The sequence below is a fragment of the Capsicum annuum genome, unplaced genomic scaffold (assembly GCF_002878395.1).
Source record: "Capsicum annuum cultivar UCD-10X-F1 unplaced genomic scaffold, UCD10Xv1.1 ctg3864, whole genome shotgun sequence".
Taxonomy (NCBI): Eukaryota; Viridiplantae; Streptophyta; class Magnoliopsida; order Solanales; family Solanaceae; genus Capsicum; species Capsicum annuum.
In genome coordinates this window covers 5,204-17,124 of record NW_025845795.1, presented here as the reverse complement: position 1 = coordinate 17,124, position 11,921 = coordinate 5,204, and the positions used below count along the sequence as shown (strand labels likewise).

The window sequence follows — 11,921 nt, the reverse complement described above, 5'->3', positions numbered from 1 at the left end:
ACGCATACTTTCTTGCACTATGGTGTCTTATACCATAGGTTTCGAAGCGCAAAATCCAGAAAATCCTTAGCAGTCCTGATTCAGTCAGCAGCGGTAGACGTAGCAGTGAGTCCTCATCATTCTAGGATGATCCTTATCTTATTATTGCATTAGACTCAGTTTATTTTCAGTAGATGGATTTAGTTGGGGACATGTCCCGTCAAATCCACAGTTCAGATAGTTTAGAGGTTTTTCGGATAGATGTATCAGTATTATGATTTCAGTTTTTGATATTTTAGATGTTTTGAACCTTATGGAAAGTTTCCGCCAGTTTTTTGCATTTGTTATATGATATTATGCAGTGCTCAGGTACAAATATTCGTAGAGGGTTAGCTTGCGGTCCAGCGGGATCATGAGCACCGTGTGGCATTCCGGTTATAGAAAATTGGGGCGTTACATAAACTATCTGGATATACATATAAAGCATGGAGTACTGAGCATAGGACATGAATCCTATAGCTACTAGAGATATATAAAGTATATAATTATTGTATATGCATGAGAGTCTGTAAATACTGAAAATACATGAAAATCTTTAGACACTGAAGAAGTATGACCAGGCATATAACATGGACTAAGTAAAATTTGTAATCTGAAGTACTGGAAAATATACTGATATCAGTATGCCTTGATCAAGCAACACTAAGACTAAATAACTGAACTGGGACTATAACTGAGACTGTATCTGAGACTGTGAGAGGTATCATCTAACTGACATGCCCCAATTTGAGCTAATCGAAGTCCAACATGTAACCCTAGTTGAAAGGGTGTTAATATCATGCCACGGGTATTAACGATGGCTGTGTGGATGTACTAAACTGATATAATGTCCAAAAGACTAAGGGTGTCAAGCCTGAACTGACGGGTGACCCCTGCGAGATAGCCAAGCCTAATCTGAAGGGTGACTACTCATATCTTATGCTAGCTACGTAGTTCTGGATTTTAGGGACTGCTACTAATGACTCTGCCTATCTGACGGGGAAGCCGTCATCCCTACACTCGCTCGGTGCTAAGTCCTACTCCCAACTGAAAGACACTGAGATACTAGTCTATTATGAGTTTAATGATTGATATCTAACTATTCTGATAATGCGCATAGTATAATCTGGAGACTATTCAGTAATGTACTGAGACTAGATAAATAAAACAGCTATGGGTTTCGGGTATTCAATAACCTAGGACTCAAAAGCAATAATAGTAAAATAATATCAATCTTAGAGGACATAGCATGAAAACCTTTATCAAATATTTCATTCTTGTATGCATTTTATCAAACACTTGGTGTTCATAGTTTAAGCCACTCGTGAAAAATAGCATAAAATTTAAATAATAGCATGATTTCAACACCAATGACACTTAATCATGATTTAATTCGAAGAATGACAATATTGAGACATATGGGAATTGATATCAACGATAATCTTATTAAAACAAGGCATAAAATCAATATTCATGGAAGTTCATGGAGACTCATGGTTTAAAATCACAATTAAATATCATGAATCTTGAAAATATGATAACTTTATAATTAAAATCGGATACTTGGACTCTATGGGTGAAAGGAACCCATGGATGAATTTCTCAAAGTTCATGGTGAGTTCTTGAGCTTGTTCTTGATTTTCTTGAAACTAGGATTTTGCTATTAGGGAGAGGTTGTTTTAATTTCTTGAGAAGAGTGAGTAAATGATGGCATAATAGGGCATTTAGGGCTTTAATCCCGTGTTTAGGCTGACTGGAATGAAGGAAAAAGACCTAAAAGTCCTTGGGAATTAAATCTCGGAATTAACTGAAAATTCTTGATTTTCACCCTTGGCACGACGCAGCGCTATCGTGTCGTGTCACTGGAATCAGAAAACTGGGAACTGAGAGCTCGACGCGATGCGGTGGAATCGCGGTGCCCCTTTGATTCTGAAATCTGAACTCATCGCGACGCGGTGGTATCGCGTAGGGTCACTGAAAATTGATAATTCTGAACTGGGCCTGTGGTGCGATGCGTCATAATCGTGGACCCTCACTGGAAAAATAACAATTGCTATTTACACTGGCTCCGCAATGCGCTGATTGGTAAAATGACGGTATTTAACGATTGAAACTTAAAATCGCCAAACTTCTTACCCGGTTATTAGATTTAGGCCAATTTTATATCGTTGGAAAGCTAATTGAATTTTCTACGCAATGGCAGGCTTTAAACTAAAAAATAATGATTGTTTCAAAAATTTTATATGTGTACACTCATGTATAGGGACTTAGATTACGCTAGAAAAATGCGGGGTGTTACAATTATTTACACGTCCGAATTAGTTGTCCAATGTCCAAAATTCTCAACCACCCTAATAATGATGTTGTAGATGTAGTCTTCCCACAAGATTTGCCTTGGGATAGTACCTTGAACCGAAGTCCACTAGTGGTTCAATTAAGCCATTTCGATTGTGGTGGAATAGCAGTCAGTGCATGTCTGTCACACAAGATTGCTGATGGATATAATTTCTTAAGATTCCTTAATGATTGGGCTGATATAGCTCGACAGGTGGATTTCAAAATATCTCCTCAGTTTAATGCATCTTCTTTCTTGCCACTAATGGATGATGCTCCAGTTATACCTAATGGTGTGCCTGAACCACAACGACAAGTGTCAAGAATGTACAATTTCTCATCCTCTAGTTTGCGAAGATTAAAGGACATCTTCAGGAGTGCAGAATCCAACTCGCATTGAAGTTTCCACTGCACTTCTCCATAAATGTGGAGTGGTTGTGTCAATGGAGAAGTCGGGTGTGTTCAAACCAACTCTATTGAGCCATGTAATGAATATACGCCCACCAATTACACTCAACACAATGGGAAATGCTTTTTGTCTCTTTGGTTCAATAACAATGACAGAAGATAAGATAACACTACCCAATTATGTTGCTGAACTACAAAAGGCTAAACAACACCTTCGAGATGAGTTGAAAGATAAGAGTACAAATCAGTTAGCCACACATGCACTTGAAATACTTAAACAGGGTGTACATAATGAAGCAAGGTATATTTGATGCTTATTCTTGCACCAGCTTTTGCAATTTTGGTTTATATACGATCGATTTTGGATGGGGTAGGCCCATAAGGGTGACCCTAGCGAGAAATTCAATGAAGAACCACTTCCTATTCTTGGATGACCCAAGTGAAGACTGGATTAATGTACTAGTCACTTTGACTAAACTGATATGTTAATATTTCAGAGTAACAAAGAGCTCCTAGAGTTCGCTACTCCAGCTGTTCAATCAATTGAATAAGTTTTAAGGCCGTCTTGCTATGTTATAGGAAAACTTAACGGTATGTAATAGTGTTACTATAAAAGTTGTTTGTGTATCACTAAGGAAGGTAAAAAGAGTGAAAACTCTTACGGAGGACTTAAAAAAAAGTTAACTAAAATATTTTATGATATTTGTTGAATTTAAAAGTTCCAAAATCTGATAAGAATTAAATAAACATATCATATATGAATCCTACTAAACTAGCGTTTCCTACATATATACACAACTATATGATCTTTCTTTTTCTACTCTCTCGTCTCAAATTATCCGTTCTAAATTTTTTAATTTGATTTTTTATTTTACTTATCTTTTTTTATTAATCAAGAAGAGATAAAAAAATTATATTTTACTTTTTATATTAATTATTTTTTCTTCAAATTAAAATATAAATATTATTTAATAAAAATACTATTATAAATTAACCATATTATTAATTATTTTTTCAATCAATATGTCATCTCAATTTGGACGAATAATTTGATACAGAGTAAGTATTTTAAAACTATATGATCTAGCTAATCATTCATATATAAAAAATAGTGGCACACTCATCAAGACATTTTAAAAAACGATGTATACTTCATATCATGATTGAACGGTTGGTTGTGTAACTCAAAAAATCATGTTTACTTATACTTCGTCCGTCTCAAATTATCCGTTCCAAATTAAAATGATATAGTAATTAAAAAAATAATTAATAAAATATCTAATTTATTATAATACTTCTATTAAATAGTATTTATATTTTAATTTAAAGAAAAAAGTAATTAATGTAAAGGATAAAAATAAAAAAAAAATTATCTTTCTTAATTAATAAAAAAAATATGAGTAAAATGAGAAATCAAATTAGAAAATTTAAGATAGAAGGAGTATTATATTATCACATTAGTATACTTTTTTCATTTTTCAGTAAATGGTGTTTTGATTTAACAATTTTTATGATGATTTTTTAATCTCTTTGTATTTTAACTATTTCCTCTTCTCATAGTTTCAGTATGGTTTTGGTGGGTTGCAAGATACGTGACACGATTTTTGAGGTAATTGAATGAGGTAATTGCATATTTCTCTCTTCAATAATATTTGTGAATATTATATAAATAAATATTTAATGATATTTGTTTAATTTATAAAATTAATAAATAATTTATTTGCTTTTATCTATTTTATTCTTTCGATTAAATATTATTAATTACTTCAAAAAAATTTCTCAAATCATTAAATTTATTATATTAAAAGTATAATATAATAAAATTATAATATTATTTATTATTTCTTAATAGGTATGTCAAATCAATAGTGAATAAATATTATTGAACGGAATGAGTAAATATACCATATCAAAATCCTTTTAAATTATCATTTTGTCACGATCCAAAAATCTCATGATGATACTTATCGAAGCCCAATTTTGATAAGTAAGTCAACCACCCAAAAAACGAAAGAAATTCACATCAAGTAATAATAATAAATATACGAGATTTTTAGAATGAAGCCAGGCCAACTCAAAAACATAAATAAGGCGAAAATCTGAAAGAAATAACCGAAATCTTCAAATATAGTGTCATAAATGTAGAGCATCTAAATGCAACACAAAAATACTGAAAATATGAATTTTTTTTTTTTTTAGAACAAATAAGGACATCTAAAACAAGTAAGAGGAGGTCCAGAGTTACCTCTAAAAGCCCTAGAGCATGTCTTCTTTTTTTTTTTGGATTTTCTAAGGTATCGCCCAGTCCGACAGGTCAAGGACTAATCCTCCGCGGATCTGAGATCCATTTAAGGGTTTGCCGCTGGTCAATTGGTTGCTACATGCACAAGGCGTGAATCGAACCCCCAACACTTGCTTAAGCGACCTAGTGAGCTAACCACTAGGCCAACCAAGCTTGGTTGCCCTAGAGCATGTCAGTACCTCGATCATCACTCATATAAGCACGAAATTAGTTGTTGCATCCTGTGTGTTGTTCGAATTTGAACCAACTCCGCTACTAAATCATGTTTGACATTTCAGACCTAATAAAACTATACAAATTATCGCCCGACACTCAGAACACCAAATATTGATCGAAATTAATTATATGTGACTTTTAAATCCTCTAGAAATCACAAACTCACTCACATCATTTCTGATCACATTGGAAACCGTGCCAACCGTTTTCACACTCTAAATAACATGTAGCAATTACGATAAAAGGTAAGATATTTGTCCAATTTAAAAAATAAAAAGATAATTTATCATTATGTGTCTAGTTTACTCATGTTATTAAATACTATTCTCATTTAGCAATAATACTTGTCCACATTTGGCTTGACGTACAACTCAAGAATAATAAATAATATAAGTAATTTTACCATATCAATCTTTGAATATAATAAATTTCACATTTCGAAAAACATTTTGCATAATGAATAATACTCCTTCCGTTCACTTTCACTTGTCACATGTCGGCTTGTTGCACCCATTAAAAAAAAAATAATTGACATGACTATTTTTACTATACTATACTATACCTATTAATTGATATTTAATTTATGTATTTAAAAATAATTTGAAGAATAAGTAATTATCCATTATTTTTCAATCTAAACAAGTACTGTTAGATTTCTATTTTTTAGTAAAAACAAATAAAAATTAAACGGAGGGAGTATTTTTGCTACCCTATATAAGTGTGAATATGGAAGTGCAAAATATTCATATTTGAGAGCTAAATTGAAAATGGCAGCAACAACAATTGTGTATAGAAAGATAATTAAGCCTTCCTCTCCCACTCCTTCTTCATTTAGACATCTCAATCTCACTTTGATGGATTACACAAATATTCCTCACTATATCCCAATTGCCTCCTTTTACTCTATACCTAAAAATTGTGACATAAATCAAATATCACACATTCTTGAAAAATCTCTTTCAAAAGTATTATCTTCTTATTATCCCTTCGCAGGACAATTCAAGGACAATAATAGCTATGTCGATTGCAACGACATAGGTGTTGAGTATTTACATGTCCGAATCAGTTGTCCAATGTCTGAAATTCTCAACCACCCTAATAATGATGTTGTAGATGTAGTCTTCCCAAAAGATTTGCCTTGGGGTAGTACCTTGAACCGAAGTCCACTAGTGGTTCAATTAAGCCATTTCGATTGTGGTGGAATAGCAGTCAGTGCATGTCTGTCACACAAGATTGCTGATGGATATAGTTTCTCAAGATTCCTTAATGATTGGGCTGATATAGCTCGACAGGTGGATTTCAAACCATCTCCTCAGTTTAATGCATCTTCTTTCTTTCCACTAATGGATGATGCTCCAGTTATACCTAATGGTGTGCCTGAACCACAACGACATGTGTCAAGAATGTACAATTTCTCATCCTCTAGTTTGCGAAGATTAAAGAATGTCGTTGCAACAAATTCAGGAGTGCAGAATCCAACTCGTATTGAAGTAGCCACTGCACTTCTCCATAAATGTGGAGTTGCTGTGTCAATGGAGAAATCGGGCGTGTTCAAACCAACTCTATTGAGCCATGTAATGAATATACGCCCACCAATTCCACTCAACACAATGGGAAATGCTTTTTGTCTCTTTGGTTCAATAACAATGACAGAAGATAAGATAACACTACCCAATTATGTTGCTGAACTACAAAAGGCGAAACAACACCTTCGAGATGAGTTGAAAGATAAGGGTACAAATCAGCTAGCCACACATGCACTTGAAATACTTAAACAGGGTGTAGACATAATGAAGCAAGGTATATTTGATGCTTATTCTTGCACCAGCTTTTGCAATTTTGGTTTATATACGATCGATTTTGGATGGGGTAGGCCCGTAAGGGTGACCCTAGCGAGAAATTCAATGAAGAACCACTTCCTATTTTTGGATGACCCAAGTGGAGACGGGATTAATGTAATAGTCACTTTGACTAAAACTGATATGTTAATATTTCAGAGTAACAAAGAGCTCCTAGAGTTCGCTACTCCAGCTGTTCAATCAATTAAATAAGTTTTAAGGTTGTCTTGCTATGTTATAGAAAAACTTAACGTTATGTAATAGTATTACTATAAAAGTTGTTTGTGTATCACTAATGGGGGTAAAAAGAGTGAGAACTCTTACGGAGGACTTAAAAAAAAAGTTAACTACAATATTTTATGATATTTGTTAAATTTAAAAATTCCAAAATCTGATAACAATTAAATAAATATATCATATATGAATCCTACTAAACTAGCGTTTCCTACATATATATATACAACTATATGATCTTTCTTTTTCTACTCCCTCTTCTCAAATTATCCATTTCAAATTTTCTAATTTAATTTTTCATTTTACTTGTCTTTTTTCATTAATCAAGAAAAGACAAAAAAAAAAAATTATATTTTACCCTTTGTATTAATTATTTTTTCTTCAAATTAAAATAATATAAACATCATTTAATAGAGGTACTATAATAAACTAACCATATTATTAATCATTTTCTTAGGTAATATATTATCTCAATTAGAACGCATAATTTGAAATGGAGAAGGTATTTTGCAACTATATGATCTAGCTAATCATTCATATATAAAAAATAGTGGCACACTCATCAAGACATTTTAAAAAACGATGTATACTTCATATTATGATTGAACGGTTGGTTGTATAACTCAAAAAATCTTGTTTACTTATACTCTCTCAATATCAAATTATCCGTGCCAAATTGAGATGACAGATTGATTAATAAAAATAATTAATAACACATTTAATTTATCATAATATCTCTATTAAATGGTATTTACATTTTAATTTAAAGAAAAAAATAATTAATGTAAAGGATAAAATATAAAAAAAAAATTATCTTTTTGATTAATGGAAAAAAACAAATAAAATGAGAAATTAAATTAGAAAATTTAAGACAGAGGAAGTATTATACTATCACATTAAGGATGTCAAGTGGGCCGGGTTGACCCGACCCTACCCAGCCCGAACCGGCCCACTTAATGAAACCGGCCCAGTTTGACCTGGCCCGGTAAACCCAAGGGCTTTAGAGTACCGGATACTGGGCCCGGTTTTTTAATTTCGGCCTGATTAACCCGGCCCAAAATCAACCCAATTCGGGCCCGTCGGTTAATCGGCCCGACCCAGTCCGGTTTAGAGTTTTTTTTAAGAAAAAAAAATGGATTTTGGGCCAAACTAGCCATTGGCCCAACGGCTATATAGCCGTTTTTGGGTCCAAACGGCTAGTTTGGGCCCATATATTAAAAAAAAAATTACTTTTAAAATTATTTTTTAATCCCAAAAAAAACTCTATAAATACCCTACACCTTCAAATCATTTTTCACACAATTTTTCACTCTCTCAAATCTCATTCTCTCTCAAATCTCAATTCTCAATTCTCAAATATTCAATATATTTAATTTCCTAATGTGCTCACTTTAATTTTTTAATTTTGCGTTTACAAAGTACGAGTGGAAGTTTCTAAAGTTGCAACCTTCGGATACTTCCAAAATTTGGTATTGTCGTTCCATCTCTTACGTTTAATTTTATTTATTGTATTAATTGTTGAATATTTAATTTTATTATATTTGTGTATTTTGAATTTTTTTAGTTTAATTTAATTTATACTATGGATAAATTAAAAAAACTCGCTACTAAAGGTGTTAAAAAATTTTATCCCGGAAGCGGTAGTGGTAGTAAAAAGCGAATTACTAGCGGTAGAGGTACTTCAAGTAGTAGATATACCCGTGTGCGTTCGCCTCCAGTACCGCTTGGTACACCTTTTGAGGAAGAAATAGGTGTAGGTGCTCACGATATGGATTATATAGAAGCTCAGGAAAATTACGGTATAGAAGAAGAAAATAAAGTAGATGCAGTTAATTTAGACGAAGATAATGAAAATATTGGTGAGACACCTGCAATAGGAAATGCTAACATTAGATCTGAATCGGTTAATCTCCCTTCCCGTCCTCCCCGTGCCCCCAAGACCTCGTAAAACAACTAGTATTGCATGGCAATTTTTTGAACGTATATCAGATACTGAGGTACAATGCAATATTTGTCAACAGATATATCAGAATAAAAGCGAAGGCAAGCAAGAGGGTAAGGGTACATTAATGAGACATATAGGTGATGCTCACGAAAGAGAGTTAAATATTGCACGAGGTGGTAGGGATGTTGGTGGGCCAACACAAACTAGAATAGACCCAGCAACCGGTCAGGTAACGAAAAAGTATAATAAATTGAGGGACCGGGAAGAAATAACTAAAATGGTAGTTGTGGGATGTTTTCCTTTTAGTTTCCTTCTTCTGATGCCTTTATTCATTATATTCAAGCAATTTATAATCCTATGTTTAATGGTGTTCCTAGAAGTACTTATCGATCTGATATTTTTAGACTTCATTCACACTATTATGTTTATTTATTAACATTGTTAAAAAATATTCAATGTAGATTGTCCCTAACTTCTGATCTTGGTCGTGCTGCAAATAAAAATAATTATTTAACCGTTACTTGTCACTGGATGGATAGTAATTTTGTGATGCAAAAACGTATTCTTGCTTTTTATATGATGAAGATCGTAAACATACTGGAGATTTTATTGTTGATTCTATTGCTAAAGTTGCCGGATTTTATGGCATCGAAAATAAAATCTTATATATTGCTTTTGATAATGCTTCTAACAACAAGACTGCTATAAAAAAATTAAAATCTAAGCTATCTCCGCCATTGCCTGAAATTTTTCATATTGAATGTGCATGTCATATATATAATTTAATTGTAAAAGATGGTCTTGAGTTTTTTGAGATTTATATTGAAAAAATTTGTCTTGTTGTTGGTTTTATTCAAGGAAATAATCGAAGAAAAAGAATTAGAGAATTTAAAATTAAATGTCAAGAAAATGGACTTGCACCGATATTGATGCCTGAGGAAATTGATATTAGATGAAATTCTGCGTATGATTTTTTAAAAACTTGTTATAAATATAGAGTTCCTATTACACTAGCTTTTAACCAACATTGCGGTTCATTTGTTGATTCTGATGATTGCATGCTACATGATTCTGATTGGGTTGTAATTAATGATTTTGTTAAGTTTTTAGAAAAATTTTATGTAGCTACGGTTGAATTTTTCGGTGCTTATTATCCTACTATTTGTAATATTTTGGCATATATAGCCGATATTTCTGGTTTGCTCAAAGAATATAAAAATAAAGAAGGTTATAAAGAAGTTGTTGGTGCCATGTTCACTAAATTTAAAAAATATTTTTTCCCGATTCCCCCTATTTACTTGGTTGGTGCTATGCTAAATCCGTCCATGAAACATAATACTATGTGCCATTTTAGTACTATTATTTATGCTAACTTAGAAATAAATACTAACAATGATTCTGAACAAGTACAACCTGATTTGTGGATGGCTATGGGTGATGCGAATGAATACATAAAAAAAATTATATAATCACTATGCTGATTTATTTGACTTAGTTGTACCTACAAATATCACTCCAACTGTCGTTCCTCATCCTCCTGAGGAGCCATCATCTTCTAAAAGGCCGGCACATAGTGGTTTTCCTGATTCCTTTTATGATTTACCTTATTGGAACAGTGTTGATGAGAGAACTTACACATCAAGTTATCGGGAAGAGCTGAAATATTATCTTCGATCGCCGCCAGAGGATCGCAGACGACGGATCAACATGTTGGATTGGTGGAGGAGTAATGAAACACAATATCCTGTGCTTTCAAGATTAGCTAGAGATATCTTGAATGTTCCAATGTCAACCGTTGCATTAGAGAGTACTTTTAGTCTGGGGCGAAAGCAGCTTGGAGACAACCGATACTCATTAGGAAGCAATGCAATGAATGTTCTAGTTTGCCTCAGAGATTGGATTAGAGCGGAAAGAAGAAATCAAGAAATGGAACCGGAGCCAAACGACGAGCTAAAACTTGAAAGAATTATGTCTTCACGGGAGAACTCAGCAGAATCAAGTCCAATGCATGATTTTGCCCCCGTTGACTTTGACTATCCTATGCAAGTTCCCATTAATATTAACATGAATGAGTTGGAAAAAATGATGCATAATTTTTAGATTTTTCATTCATGTAAATTATAAATTTTGGATCATTTCGCGATCAATAAAATTCAACATTCATTCACTTCTTCCTTAGTCCTTACTTTGAAATTTTTTTCATTTAATGATTTAAATTGAATTTCTAGTTTAAATTAAAAACTTACTTCTAAGATATTATTAATTTAATATAATATATTATTAATAATTTATTATATTAAGTAGCATATATTTTGTATATTTGTGTATATATTTTCTATAGATGTGTATATTTAATGTATACATGTGTATATGTTTTATAAATTAGTATATAACTATATATATTGTAGTATATGTTTTACTTAAAGTAGTACATATATATTGAATGGTGAGTATATTTGTGTATATATCTTCTATTGACGTGTCTATTTAATGTATATATGTGTTTATGTTTTATAAATTAGTATATAACTATATATATTGTAGTATATATGTGTATATATTTTCTATAGACATATATATTTAATGTATACATGTGTATATGTTATATAAATTAGTATATATATAT

At 32.3% G+C, this 11,921-nt stretch overlaps 1 protein-coding gene and 1 pseudogene across 1 annotated transcript; both read left to right on the top strand.

Moving 5' to 3' along the window:
• Positions 1-2,108: 2,108 nt before the first annotated feature.
• LOC107874717 lies at positions 2,109-3,311 on the top strand (annotated as a pseudogene).
• A 2,728-nt stretch (positions 3,312-6,039) lies between these two features.
• LOC107874718 (acylsugar acyltransferase 3-like) lies at positions 6,040-7,329 on the top strand. The gene has a single exon (XM_016721471.2). It carries the CDS (start codon positions 6,046-6,048, stop codon positions 7,327-7,329), a length of 1,284 nt encoding a protein of 427 aa, XP_016576957.1. The 5' UTR covers positions 6,040-6,045.
• Positions 7,330-11,921: the final 4,592 nt, after the last annotated feature.